The 15,709-nt window shown below is 39.3% G+C and overlaps 1 protein-coding gene and 1 long non-coding RNA gene across 16 annotated transcripts in view; one reads left to right on the top strand and one right to left on the bottom strand.

Moving 5' to 3' along the window:
* Window positions 1-15,709, top strand: part of LOC118084738 (uncharacterized) — a 38,424-nt gene that overhangs the window by 6,155 nt on the left and 16,560 nt on the right. The window lies entirely within an intron of this gene.
* The window catches only part of INPP4A (inositol polyphosphate-4-phosphatase type I A), a 106,211-nt gene continuing 94,784 nt past the window's right edge, over window positions 4,283-15,709 (bottom strand). For 9 of the 10 annotated variants that reach the window (XM_035114600.3, XM_035114605.3, XM_035114604.3 and 6 more), the window contains one exon: window positions 4,283-8,424. In XM_035114600.3, the coding sequence (XP_034970491.1) occupies window positions 8,292-8,424 (133 nt within the window). In that variant the 3' untranslated portion in view covers window positions 4,283-8,291. The remainder of the gene's footprint in view (window positions 8,425-15,709) is intronic. The other variant, XM_088668644.1, reaches the window with a different exon arrangement.

Raw genomic sequence — 15,709 nt, 5'->3', positions numbered from 1 at the left:
AACTTTGCCAGCTGTTATCATTTTGTTCTTATCTATGCAATAATAATGTAAAAACCTCATAGTGCAGTCCCCACTGGAAAATTTGTAGTGCCTCATCACAGTTCTGTACCATTTTCCTCTCAATATTTTCCCACCCCCACTTTATTCAAAGCTTTTTTAAAAAAATAATTTTTATTGATTTTATTTTCTCAAAACAAGTATTCCATATCATTGCTGAACATACATTTTCCAATTTCCCCCCTCCCTGTTGACTTCCCTCAACTACCATTTCTGGTTTATTACATCAGATGATACATTCTGTTGTTTATATACAATATTATGTTATCACATAGTTATACTTCTTGTTCTCTGTAAATAAAGTTGTAAATGTTTATTTAAATCCTGCCAACGAGACCATTTCTTTCTGTTGTTTCTGCAAATATATTGTAAAGTGTTCCCATTCCCATTGCAGAGTTAGCAAAGTTAACAGTCAAACTCCAAACTCCGTGAAAAGGACAATAGTGACTTTGAATAAGAATGGGAACACTTTATTCAAAGTTCTGCCATAGTTTAAAGCTGTGTTTTTTCTTTCAGCATCACTCCCTTCATTGTACTTAAAACTTCTCTCTCTTCCATTCCTCAGCTGCCTCATGAGAGAGAGATAAAGAATGTGGAGCCCTCAAATGTTCCATATGTTATAAGAATTTTAAGGTCTCAGATATATAATAAATGTTCATAAATGTACCAAGCAAACACGTACATAAATATATAAACCACATGTCTGAAGCAGCATAGGAAGACAGTCCTCAAACCATTTTTACTCCCAAGCTGACCAAGTGTTTCTTCTGCAAGGAGGGAGGAGGTGGGGGGGGAAAACCTTCCCATTGTCTCAGGAATTAAGTAATTACCATCTCAAAGGAATGTCCAGACTACCAGGAAAGGCAATCAGATAAGGCATTATCAGATAACCTGGCAGACAGGAAAAACAACAAAATTCAAATTTCCGTTGTAGACCACCTTTTCTATGATGTAGGTATGATGTATCTGGGGGGTGGTCTTGGGCCCCTTCTGTGATGTACCCTGTTTCTCTGAAAATAAGACGTAGCCATAAAATAAGCCATAGCAGGATTTTTAAGCATTCAAGGAATATAAGCCATAACCTGAAAATAAGACATAGTGATAGGCAGTTTAACCTTGTAGGTTAAACTGTACCATACTTAATTAAAAATAAATAAATAAGACATCCCCTGAAAATCAGCCATAGAAGAGAAACATAGGTATGCATGATGTTTCTGGGGGAGGCCTTGGACTCCAGGGCAGGAAATTTATATATTTAAAATGTCTATATAAGGGCAGGCACACCTTTGTTCTGGGTCCTCTATCCTGTTGCAACAGCTTTAATAAAGATCAGGCTTATTGGCTGCTTTGCTTCTCAATATTCTCTGGTTGGCCTCTGTTATTTTCTCCTACCGATGGCTCTTGTGTACCCCATAAGGGAATAAGGGCAGATTTTATTAACAACACATACCGGTAGTACCTTTCTGCAATGTATCTCCCCCCCACACACACACACTTCTGATATCATTTGTTGTTTTCAACATGAATTTCCAGATTCAGTGTAATTTAGAAGGGATGTTTAATTAACAAGCAAACATCCATATACACCACACTTCTGATATCATTTGTCGTTTTCAACATGAATTTCCAGATTCAGTGTAATTTAGAAGGGATGTTTAATTAACAAGCAAACATCCATATACAACATCTATCAACTGGGCCCGTAACTGAATAAGCTAACTGGCAGGCTTGTTCTTAATATTCTATTCATCTTAAAGATACAGTAACATATATTAGCATGGGGTGTGTGCACAAAGGGGGCTGCAGTATAGGAGGATCAGGATGGAAATGGGGGTGGTCTGTGTGCAAAGGTGAGTTGAGGAAAGTGAGGGTGAAGGGAAAAAGGAGTGATGGGGAAATTGGGGGTGCAAAGGGGCTTGCAAAAAGGGGGGCAGTAGAAGGCATAGGGATGGGGGCTGAACATGAAAGCCAGGATCATGACAGCATCTGAAGAATAGAAAGGGATGATGGCTTCATAACTGGGCAGAAAATGAAACAGGTGCTTAGTAGTTGCAATGTGTGGAAGGAGGAAGATGCAGGAAATTACTAGGGGTGTGTGTGTGTGTGTGTGTGTGTGTGTGTGTGAGAGAGAGAGAGAGAGAGAGAGAGAGAGAGAGAGAGAGAGAGAGAGAGAGAGAGAGAGAGAGAGAGAGAGAGAGAATGGGTACAAAGCAGGGCTGTGGAACAGGAAAGTGACTTTAGAAAGTGGTTTGGGAAAGTGAAAAGTGAGCTTAATAGTTGCATGGGAAGGCGGTTAATACGGGGAGAATGACAGTGGGCTGGTGAGCAGTGGACGGAGACACAGCCCCTCATATATGTCCATGTTTGTGGCCTTCAGTCCTCCACTGTCACTCCTTCAGCCATCCAGAGGTTTCCTGCTCCTTCAGAAGATTCCACCACTTTCCCCTTTACTGGCCTGCATCCTCAAAATCCACTTCTTATGTGAAGCCTTTGGTTTAGCCCCCTGGTTATCATGCCACATTGCAACTAAGCTTGTAATCAAGTCTTAAGTATATGTACCCGAAATCACATTCTTTCCTGGTTTGCTTTAAAGTGTGTTCCATGTCAAATTTTTGATTGCAAGACCACGAGCACAGCCATACATCTTGCTAGTGCTATATAAATACAGTAATACTTTATGCAGGACCAAAGGCTTCGGTATACCCAGTGGACTTTTTTTTTTACACCCCCCCCCCTTACATTATTAGATCAGCAACCCCTTGTCATATAGTATTGAACACCGAGTTCCCTTAGTTTCAGAAGTGGCTTGCTTTTTTCGGTGGGGGGTGGGGGAAGCTGCTGTTTGATAAACATAAGATGTATGACCTTATAGCCTAAATCTCGAATCCCTTAAATTATAAATCATTCTATACCAGGCATCCCCAAACTTCGGCCCTCCAGATGTTTTGGACTACAATTCCCATCATCCCTAACCACTGGTCCTGTTAGCTAGGGATCATGGGAGTTGTAGGCCAAAACATCTGGAGGGCCGCAGTTTGGGGATGCCAGTTCTATACCATCTCTGCAATATATTGTACCAAACAGCATCTTTAGCTTATCTTCATTGTAAGCCACACAAAGATTTGGCCCTATATATACTGATAAATAAAATGTCTATTTGTCCTTATTAATAAATAAAGGCACAATAGTAGGACCACCTTTATCAACAATAAAAACAAATCTTTAAATAAAAATTTAAAAGAAAATGCAACCGCTTGTAGGTACAAGGATACTGATGTACTGAACCCACACTAGCAGGTGGCCATACTTACATTAAAAGAAAAAAAGTAATATGCTAGCACTTGTGGGGATGATGACGAAAGAAAGGTACCCATCTAAGCAATTTCTGTGAAATTTCCACCCATGTTTTTAGCCTTTGAGCAAAGTCAGAGCTGCGACTGATGAGTGAGTTGTTTGGATACCAGGCGAAAGAAATAGGAAAGGGGATGGGGAAAACAGCAGTCTTTTAGGACCCTGCCCATCTGGTTGGTTTGCCATAACCAACTGATCTAGCCCAGGCCCTTGGAATATGAGTTGCTTTTTTTAAAAAAAGCAACCAGGATGCATCTTTCCTGGGTGGTTGTACCACCTAGAAGTTATGTTTTGGCACGGGCATAGCAAGGGAGGGGCGGGACGTCCCTAGCTCCAGTCTAGCGGGGGCAGTGCACGGGGGTAGCACCGCCAGCCCCTGGCCCGCCCCTCGTCTCCTCCGGCCAAGCGCGCCGTTGCCCTCACCTCCGGCTGAGTGCGCCACCCGAGCAGCACCACTGGCCCGCCCCTTGCTTTCTCCAGCTGAGCGCGCCAACCACCACAGACGGACTGTGCTTGTGCGGACAAGCGCAGTCCGTCAGGCTGCATCGTGGCGGTGAGCGGCGCACGCGCCAGGGTGGACTGCGTATGTGCCGCCACAGGCAGCCAAGCGGCACCGTTCGCCATTGTGTTTTGGGACCCTCCATCTGCAAAAGAGAACATAGATTTGCAGATACAGGTTGCATGCAAATGTGCATCCTCTTTTGCAAGTGGTTAGAGGTTCCAGTCAAGATACAATGTACTGGGCCCAGAAAATCCCGACACCCCTGCTAGTAGGAAAACCCTAGAAAGTATAATATAATAGACGGCCTAAAGCCTTGAAAGTTGCAGTGTATTTTATCATGTTTTTAATGAAACAAAAATACTAATCTCAGCATTCTTGTCAGTTCTTTATTATTTTATCCCTAAAGACTAGCACATTTACAGCATACATGGATTGGAAGAATTGACTATATAAAACAGTAATCATATGTTTATGGTATATTAATACTGCCCCAAAACAAATAAATAAAATAAACTTTTCAATGCCCCAAGCTTGGCAAATACAACTGTGTTGAGACAAAAACAGTGCTCTATTTTACAACAGCTCTACATACATAAATGAAACCGAAAAGGCAACTGTGCTGTGGGTGTTTTAAGAGACAAACAGACTTAGCAGCAGTTTCTTTTATACCCCTTTAGTAGGTTTCATTTCTAAAATGTACTAAAAAAATTAGTTAGAATTCATGTTATAGTATTCTTTAAGAATGCCTTTTCTGTGCAATCCGCCACTCAAATAAAACAATTAAATGAATTTTCCTAATATGGATTTATGTTTTCAAAGTTTTCAATTTTCCATTAAGCTCTATTCAGTTTGTCCTCAATGGAATCCTATCTATGTATATGTCAAAATCTCTTTATAAAATATTACATGGGGAAAGTTGTTCTACATATTGCAAACAACCCAAAGATAATCAGAATATTGAACCCCTTCCCTATAATTAATGCAGTACTATAGCTTGGTATCTTAAAAAAAGTGAGGGGTTCAAAGGACACATATGAGGAGTTTGGAAATTCTTCATATAAGTATTCCAATGCTGGATAATGCATTTCTATCCACAGAACCTCACCGAAGTGAATGAAACATTGTAAAAACAAACAATTTTCCGTAGTGTAATTCAAGTAGGCATGTAAAATAAAGGCTCGTTGTTATTTAGAGGGGGAATAGCTAAAAATAGCTAGAAATGTAATCCTGAATATTTATACTAGCCAACCTGGCCTAAAGTTTCAGCTTCCCTTTCCCATTAAAAGAATGGGGAAATACACCCTATGGCTCTAAGAGATGGCTGACAGTATTCTGTGTGCTGTTTTCTAAAAACATTGCTTGCCAAAGTTTTAGGGAATCATTAAATTACTGAAATCTTCTCTAATAACTCAGTAGCCCTTCCTCCAAAGCTGAAAAATAATAACTTAGGTGTTTAAGTACATGATTAATATGTACAAAAATACACTGAGTGGTGAACATAAATACAAAATAATGCACATTTATGCTATATCGGGATGAGTTTTCCCAATAGTACAATTTCAACATGGACCAAAAACGTTTACACTTGGTGCAGAGTTTGAGGTTAAACATGTTACATAGCATTCATAGCACTGAAACTGCAAACAAGGCTGAAACAGCAATAAACGACTAGTTTACCAAAATCATGATTAGTGCAAAATCATGACTAGCACATGTAACAACACAGCTAAGCCATCAAACTGCGAAAAGCAAATAGTATAACAAATGTCTGTAGGCCTAGAATAAACAATGAAAACCTTTGCGAAATTAAAGTGCAAATATAAATAGCTGGGAAAGTAACACACAATTGGAAAATGTCCCATGTATACTGGGTTCTTATTTTGTGGAGAATAATTGAACCACATTTCCCATTTCCATTACAGGGCCCATGATCCTAAACATAGTTATTATACATAAACATCACTAATTTCAATAGACGTTAAAAGTGTAGATGTTTGTCCTGGGTCTTGGTATGAAAATGTTATCATGGCTATTATATACTGGATTAAACAACTCTACAGAAGATTAAGCATGACATGATTTTTTAAAAAATCACTGCTTAATTTCACTTTTGTTTTGCTGCTGGTCACATATCAACAGAAGACTGTATTATTCTACCTTAAGCATTATTCACACATTTGCATTTTGTACTGGTGCAATCAATTAATATTAATGCCTGTCTTTCTAAAGGGTAGTTTTGTTAAATAGCGGCTTTTCACATGACCATCTCCCATTGGAAGACAGTGGTCCAGTTCAGACATAATTCTGAACCACAAATTAGCATTATGTAAACAAGCAGCAGTGTCTCTCAAACTGATACACTTCCATCTCCTCTTCCAGGGTAGGCCAAGGAGGAGAAGAGATGCATCAACTTCCTGCCTTAAACAGAAGTTTGAGGAGTAGCTTGGAAACTTCCGATTCCTGTCTTTAACAAGCTGCAGTTTATTGTTCTGTCTGAAAGGGATAAATAGTTAGCTTAAACTAAGATTTGTTGAGACAAGCCAATATCATAAACTATGGTTTGGGCCAGACTTGTTTCAATGAACCATAGTTTAAACTAACTGTTTGTTCCTTTGGGGCATAACAATCATAGGAGCCAACTCCTAGGGTCTGAGGTCCCTTCCCGCCCCCCTTTTTTTGAGGGGGCTGGACCCTCCCAAAGTTGATGGGCATTGCCATTCAAATGGTGTGCATGTGCCATTCCCGTATCAATTATGTGGGGCAGGACTTGCCTGGGCCCCCAATATTTTATTTAAGTTGGCACCCCTGATACCAATAAACTGCATCTGGTTTAAAAAGTAGTAGTTCCCAACTCCTCATCAAAGTTGTAATTGCGGAGGTGTGAGCTCAGCTCATTCACATAACACTGAACTATGGTTTAGTGTTACACCTATACCAGTTCAATGTGTAGCCTTATCATCAATGAATTATGGCTTCATGAGAGAAACATTTGGCTTTTGTGTAAAACAATGATCTGAAAGTAGGAATCCCTTATGTACTTAATAGTTTTCATTACCTATGGGCTATATTCAACTATTACGCAGAGTAGACTCACTGAAATTAGTGGGTCTAAATTACCAGTAGTCATGGCCTTTAATATCAATGGGTCTACTCCTAGTAAAAGTTAAATATAATACAGTAAAAATATTTGAAAGGCTGAAGACATAGAGGAAAGTAAGGAACCACCAATTCCAAATGGTTAAAGTGCATCTAATTTAGTTATAGAACCCAGCTGTAAATCCAGCAAGCATACTTGGCAAAAGGCTTTCAAACAGCTGCTTGCACAAGTGAAGTTGTATAATATCATCTTGTGCATGAAAAGAGAGAGAGAATTTCTCAATATTTGTCTTCCACTGAATGGCATTGCTGTGTGTAGTAGGCTGATGGATATCAACAGAAAGAGGTGCAAACTGAAATAGGTTGGATGCCTCTGATGACGCAGATATGCAGGGGACTCGGCCTCCTTGGCACTTCAAATGCCAAACCAGAATGCGCTTTTGTATCTAATTTACAATGCCAGTTAAGAATGTGCATGCTCTGGTCCATGAGGTCACGAAGAGTCAGACACGACTAAACAACAACAACTTGTCTTTTGAGTCCTCTGCCCAGAGCATTACAAATCACATTAACTATTTTGCCATGTGCAACTCTCTCTTCCTTGACCCTACATTTCAAACGTATAGAATTGTAAAATTTCTAAAGACAACTGAAAGAATCATGGGTCCAGTCCAGTTTTTGATCTGGGCTTTGTGTCAATTCCTGATGCTGTATAGTACACACCACTTATATGATAGTGTCCTACCTAAAGGAAAACATTTTAAGGTCCTGGCATTTATATTACTGTGCTGCACTGTCTTAAAAACTGAGTTTTAGCTTTTCCTGCATAACAATGCTGCTTGTACTTATCAAACTGCCTCACATCCAATTCATTTACTATTTACAAAGTCTGAGGTTTTTAAAAAAAAGTATTATATGAAAGTCTTAATCTCAAATCAAATCAGTATAAAAAGATGTGTGAAACAGCTGCCTAAATTTCATTCATAAAATCATCAACAGTACAGACCTTTCTTATTTAGGCATGTAAGTAAGAAATCAATGGAACAGGCATCTTACATACATTGATGGCTAGTTACATGAGCAGACGGTCATCACATTTTCATGTTATAAAGGGTCAGTAAATATTTTTCCTATGGAATCCAATTTAATAAAAGTACATGCTCGGTATTAAGTAGTGAAACATACAAAAAATTGTTTCTGACATTGTTGTCAAAGTTCATATACTAAAATTGAGTGTATCCACATTTCTTTTTAATGGAACAACTAATTACAGGACAGAGTGATCTTATGATTCAACTTTTCCATAAGTTCCTTCAGGAGGCCTGTAATACCTGGGGAAAGCCTTCAGCTGCAGGGAATTAAATGCATACTTGCGACATCCAACATTCTTCATTGTATTTTCTCTTCGACAACCCTCACTGGGAAAGAGAGACAAGCACAAAAAATGACAGCAGTAAAAACAAAAACAAAATGAACAATTATTTTAGACAATAATGAGGTGAACTAGTTAGTTCATAGCATTGAAATACTTGAACAGGTGCTTGAATAATTTGCCATTGCAAATTTAAAAGCAGTGGATCACTAAACAGTGCAGTTATGAGGCACGTGAAATAGAAACATGCAGTGTTCTAGTTGCTAAACTTGCAATTCTAAAAAGCAATAGTGTAACTACGGTAGTTGCAATGCAACTGATCTCTGCAATGTTCCGAAGTATTTCATGGCGCATATGCTGTGCAGTAATAAATGCTTTTCAACAACAACAACTATTTCCTGCATATCAGTTTAGCAAGGGCTTTGCTGAAGGTTACCATGACTAGATAATTTGCTATGCACAGTAGGAGCGGTTGGGGAAGGGAACTTAACCAGCTAATACTAATACAATCACAATCCTTAAAAGTTTAGTGCAGTTTAATTGCTTGAAAAAATACTATGTACAGCCACCAACCATATGCTAGAAAGCCATCAATATTTAAGAATGCAACCTTTCCTCATATTTACCTTGCAGGTTTAACCTAGGAAATTACCTATCGCAGGTTAACCTAAGAAAGCTATAGTGGGTTGTACGCTTGTGCATTTCCTTCCATTTAACCATGATTTAATGTTATGTATGCACTAGTGCTAACCAAATTTCTTCTCACCTAGGATTGGAAAGCAGCTTCAAACTGTAGTTATAATGTGAGTCCAGCTTAGCACATAACAATAAACCATGGTAAAAGGGAGAAGTGGGGATTTGCATGTGAAATTGTAGAAGAGGATGGGGTCAATAATTCTGCTGGCCTGCTCCTTAACTATGGTTTAAAGTGGCAGAATAAAATCCATACTGGGCTGTTGGGGAACAATCCTCTTTTGGTGTGATAGTCATTGCTACAATAGGCAATCTTAACATTTACACTCTGGTTTTGAACTCTATTGCATTTCAATACAATATTTCTGAAATCTATTTAAAAGGCCATTATTTTTCATGAAACTGAAAGTGCTGAAAAACAGCTATGTACGGAAGCACATCATTTTGGTACACATGAATTAACTTAGACCATCAAAAGAGAACTTTCTTTGGTTCCTTTGAATATAGAAGATAACAATGGAAAATGAAAATGGTTTCATGCTAGAGCATAAGTGTTAAACAAAGCACACAAACATAGGACTGATATATAATTATATTTTAAACAATTAAGGACAGCAACATTTAATATGCCCCTTGTTAAATTATAGCAGCATTGTTTCCAAGGTGGTGAGATTTTGGAATTATAGTAATTTATTCCACTATCAACATAAAGCAAGACCCAGACAAACAAGCTCTTTTGAAGTTTTGTTAATTTCAGTGGGCATATTAACAGCTGTTTAACTTTCATACTGAAATCTACTCTATGGATTGTGCACACCTTGATATGAAACTGAGATTAACTGATTTCATTAACTCAATTGTCATTGTATAATACACATTTTTATATGGCTTAATTTCACAAGTAAATGATTTTGTTGTCCTTCCTACTAAAACAATGCATTGGGACTCTGAAGTACTTATTTTATCTGTAGTGACTTTAATTTATACTTGAGTGTCACTTTGATTCATTTAAAAGTACAAAAGTATTCTAGGGTGTTAAATTTGTGGCAACAATTTGCATACATTTTGATTTAGCAGTCTTACAGAGGGAGGGTATGTATAGATACCGTGTTTCCCCTTTTTTAAGACACCGTCTTATAACTTTTTTCCCTCAAAAAAACACACAGTGGCTTATTTTCAGGGGGTGTCTTTTTTTTAAAAAAAAAGTGCTGGTACAACTGGGACCCACTGGCTCAGGATGCTCGGTGCTCTCTTCTGCACATTGCTGGGCGCGTTGTTGGCGCTGCCAGTTCCGAGCGCCTGCAGGGTGGGGTGGGGGTGGCAGTGCTTTAAACCCCCAACCCTGTAGAAAGCAATGGAAGTTATGGACTGTAACAATCCTTAAGAGGCGCAGGTCTTAAAAAACCCCTGGTATCACCCTTGAAGCACAGCCTTCCAAAGTCAGGGGGGAATAGGTCTGTTTAGACAAAGGAAAGGATCGGGGGTGATTCTGTGCCCTGGGACCCACAGAACTACTTTAAAAATCCCAACCTGGGGGGGGGGTCAAATAGTGAAGCCCCATAGCCCTGTAGCAACAGAAGGCACATTCTGAAGCACCCGAGCTGTTCGGTTCCATAAAAAATCCAGGAATTGTAAAATTAACAACAATAATGGGGGGGCACTCTATCCAAAGAGTTAAGAAGGAATGGGAAAGTGTTGAGTTATATATGGAAAAATATGGAAAGGAAAGTTAGTTAAAGATAAAAAATAAATAATTATCGCAAGGGGAAAAATAACATCATAAAGGGTAATAATATTAAATATAAAATAGACAACACAACAGAAAAAGCAAGTATATGACTAAATGAGATCGCACAGGAGTGAGGGAAGTGGGGAGAGAGGGAGGGGGGTAAGGAATGGAAGGAGGCAATGGTTGGAGGAGAGTATAGGGGGATGAATTAAAGGAAAATTAAGACTGAGAAGCGCATGGTTTTTGTTTTTTAAAGATGCAAAGGCTTGCAATCAGCCAAAGTATAGAGCCCAACTTCTAGGAGACTGCGATCTACTTGCGGATTTATAAACTGGAGGTGATCTACCCCCGTTATATTGGTGTTCAGGTCAGAGTTGTTTTTAGAGAGAGGAAATATCCCATTTTTGAGGTTAAAGTAAAAGTTCCTGACCTTTTTTTTATAATGAGGAAATGCTGCTAAAACTCCGTTCTTCATTCCACGAAGGGGAGAGGGGGCGGGGCCGGGTGCTCAAAGACAAAAGAAATGGAAAAGGAGATAGCGATCAAATCCAGCCTCGCATTCATGCAGCCGTCGGGAGAGGCAGGGGCTGCAGCCGAGTGCTGCTTCACAAACAAACGGGGGAAAGTGCTTAGAACCCAGAGAATCCAGCTGAAAAACACGAAGCAGCAACAGCAATTGCACACACACCATCCCAAGCCAGCACAGTAACCAAGTCCCAAAAGCAAGAAAGGACTCAGCAAACACTGCTGCGGCCGGCGTTGCTGCTGCTGACTCGGGGAGCTCAGTGATCTCTTCCGCACAGCGCCTATCACTATGGCTTATTTTCGGGGTACGGTTTATATTTCTCAAATGCTTAGAAATGCTGCTATGGCTTATTTTATGACTACGCCTTAAAAAGGGGGAAACACGGTAGTCTGATTTTGTGCACCCGGCTTACTCTGTGTACACTGATTGAGGATGTGTTTACTATCTGAAACTCATTTGGTACCATCCTGAGCTCTTCTGGATTCACAAAGCTCTGCATATTTAAGAGCTACCCCATTATCTTCAGTGCTGCAGAAGGAGGAGGCAGGATAGCTAAGTCTTACAAAAATTGACTAGCCCACCCCTGCCTATGTTAATCATTTGTGGCACACTGACAGCCTACAACAGGCATCCCCAAACGCGGCCCTCCAGATGTTTTAGGACTATGATTCCCATCATCCCTGACCACTGGTCCTGTTAGCTAGGGATGATGGGAGTTGTAGTCCCAAATCATCTGGAGGGCTGAGTTTGGGGGTGCCTGGCCTATAAGAAAAAAAAAGTAAAACTGCTTCATTGCCTGGTTGTAGTCAGCCTAACAACTGGCTACTTACCAAGGCTGTGATAACTTCCTGCACACGCAGAAGTGTGTGTGTGTGTGTGTGTAAATCGCAGCTTCTGGGAAACACACATGACCCAGATACATGTTTTTTACCCTATGCATGCTTTTTTTTAATCTAGTTTGAGAGGTAAGACTCAATGCATGCTATGACAAGTTGCAATGTATGTATGAGGCATTCCTCTGACAAAGGCTTTAATGCTGCCGTGCAGTATGCTTACATTGCAGGGGAGTGGGGCAGATAATTATCTTGCAATGCATTCCTCACCAGACCTGTTGTTATATTGCCTGAGTAGTGTGGCTACTGCTTCTGAGCAGATGAAACCTGCACTGTAGAAACATTCCACAGTAATGTCTGTATAAAGCAGTCTCGTGCATCAGGAGTATTTCCCACACCAATATCACTGGGTTGCATCCAATTTTCATCCTCCTCAGACCATTGAAATTAGTAGATATGTCTACTTTAGGTCCATTAATTTCAATAGGTCTACTCTGAGTACATAAGAAGTGATTTTGATGTAGTGTGAAATAATTATGCCTGTTACACCAAGTCATATGACTGCTTCCTACAAATGTTATTGGAGCAGGACAGGATTGAGCTACAGGAGCAGTAGCTCTCATGCTACTCTGGTAACATACAGTCCATAGTCAAGGCTACATCCGCTTCTATACTAGTTGTCAAAATAAATGCAATTGAAACAACATCTTTGTACCAGTGGGACAGAGCACAATGGAACATGACAGTTAGAATTTGTCTCTAAGCCTTTTAACTTAAGGTTACCAGATTTTTTTTCAGTGAATCCAGGGACACTTTTCAATTTCAATGGATTTTGTATGGGGACTGATGTGTAAATCTGGGGACTGTCCCCAGGAAACGGGGACGTCTGGTAACCTTATTTTAACTCCTTTTAAAATCTCACAGGCAGTCACATGCCTGTGGAACAGACTGCCACTAGCACATTGGGTTTCATCTTCCTCGCGTTCCCTTGGCAGCCTCCCATGCACCCCCCAAATCTGCTCTAGAGGTTCATAGACCTGAAGCAGAATTGGGGAGGGAATGGGGAGTGGAAGAGAAGGGGAATTCCGGTTTTGCAATGTTGGCTGTTGTCTTTTAATTAAATTAATCCACAAAATTATAACTTTAATATTATAGCTATACAAGCTTACTGAATGCTGATATGTGCATATCTGAACAATTAAATGTCATAACTGTAGTAATTAAGCATAATTGTTGTCCCAGAGTAATTTTCTGGGAGCAGTTACTCTATGTTAGCATCTTTTAACTATTTTAAGTTTATTTCATCTCTTCTAACTAAAACGTTAACCATTAGCTGAAATATCTCATTAGTGCATCTTTTATGGTAATATTTAATGTCAGGATTAATTTACATATGATTCCATTCACATATACTATAAAAATATTTTCCCGAAGATTTAAGTAGAATTACAGATTATTTGTAAACTGTTATTTGCTACTCACTCTTCCCTTTTTGATACATTAAAAAAGTAGATATAGAAATAAACTGAAAGTACAGTGGTGCCTCGCTAGACGAATGCCCTGTAAGATGAATTTTCTGCTTAACGAAGAGATTTTTTGAGCGGAGGTTGCCTCGCAAGAAGAGTTCGTTTTGTGAAAAATTCGTCTAGCGAATCGCGGTTTCCCATACGAATGCATTGAAATTCAATTAATGTGTTCCTATGGGCAAAAAAATAAAATTCAATGCATTCCTATGGGATTTGCTAGACGAATTTTTCGCAAAACGAATTGACTCACAGAACGAATTAAATTCGTCTAGCGAGGCACCACTGTATATTGCATGCAGTATACTGCAGTTCAAGTTGGTTCTTTTTTAAAAGTTGGTATAATTTGCTGCAACAGATTTAACTTTGAGGAAAAAAACAAGTACATGATTCTAAGCATGGATCACTATAATTATTTAGAGCAGCGTTCACCAAGCTGGTGCCCTCTCCGGGTGTTTTGGACTACAACTTCCATCAGCCCCCAACCAACACAACCATGCGGGCAGGGGGATGGTGAAACTGTAGCCCCAAACATCTGGAAGGCACCAAGTTGGCAAATGCTACTTTAGAGGCTATGCCTAGAAATCAAAGTAGTAAGGTGCTGAACATATTTGTTTAGCTAAACCTGTTACAAACCATCACTTTCTTTCTTTGCATATCACATAAATATGAAACGCAAGATTGACACACTTTAGGAATATACAAAAAAGATACAAATTCTTTTCTCTGGAATACAAGTTCCTTTCTCTGGAATACATGGAACATGTGAAACAAAACTGTGTGTATCTACAGAGAGAGAAAGAAAAGAGACTCCGGATTTGGATGCCTGAAAAATATTTGGTAAGAGAAACTAATCTTCAGGTTGGGTAAAATACCGAGGTAACAGGGCCGCTATCAGACTATGTTACAAGCACTGAAAGCGTTAACAGTTTAAACGTTCGATACAATTCCTTTTCATAAAATAATCTGATGTGTATTTACAAGTTTAGTACAATAGAAACACAAAATTGTAAGGCATAATAATTATTATTCTTGGCAGACGATGCTATGAGACATTCTTTGACAAATAGGTACCAGGTGGCAATAAATATTCTGGCACTTCATTGAAATTTTTGCTTCTGTTTGCTTTTAAACTCATATTCACTTGCAACGTAATTTAGCCACCAAGTAGGCAATGCTCAGAAATAGCCACACAATCAGTAAATTGGGGCTTAGAGCTAGTAAAGGAATAGAGTAGAGAAGATTGGGGTCTAGCCTGAAATCCCGGATGGGCACCAGGCCACACAAGTTCTTCTGCGTGACTACCTCCCGTGTTCCAATACTGTGAAAAGGAAGAAGTTCGGGGAGAAAGGAAAGTAAAGAAAGAAACACACACAGACATGCAATGGTCGTACCAAAAGGAAATAAAAGTGGCAAAATAAATCAAGAAGAGGAGAAAAAGAAACATCAAAGAAGCCACAACAGAAAATAGAACGTGTTAGGTTAAAGAATAGGGAGGTGTGCCAATTTTAAATAATAATAATAATAAAAGGCACAATTACAGAATAAAGGAGAGAGAAAGAGAATAAAAAGAGAAAATAAGAAAGAATACTGTAATCTACTGAAAATAAATACATGTAGGTTGAACAAGAATGGTTTTCCATGTTCATTTTCTCATTTGGCCAAGCAATGTTTCCATGCTGCTCTGCCATGCTTCCACATGCTGCAAAGGAAGGGAGCTCTGAAAAGCAAAACTGAACATGAATAACCATTATAGCATTTGACCCTTTCAAAAATTCTTCAATGTGAGTTAAAGGTATCAGTGTTAAAAATTACTTAGCTCTAAAGTAGGTTAGTTTAAAAAATGATTTTTAAAAAGTCATCAAACAAACAAAAATCCACCATAATGAGCAAGGCAAATTGGCCTCCTACCCAGTGAGCAACACCAGCGCAAGGCTGGTTCAGGTTCAGGTAAGGTGGTATAAGCAGCACCCCCCACCCCAATGCACCCCGGACAGTCACCCTGGAAAGCCCCCTCACACTACAAC

This window comes from Zootoca vivipara, chromosome 4 (genome assembly GCF_965207765.1).
Source record: "Zootoca vivipara chromosome 4, rZooViv2.hap1.1, whole genome shotgun sequence".
NCBI classification, from domain to species: Eukaryota; Metazoa; Chordata; class Lepidosauria; order Squamata; family Lacertidae; genus Zootoca; species Zootoca vivipara.
Note: the sequence above shows the minus strand (reverse complement) of the source record. Positions and strands in the feature narration are given on the sequence as shown.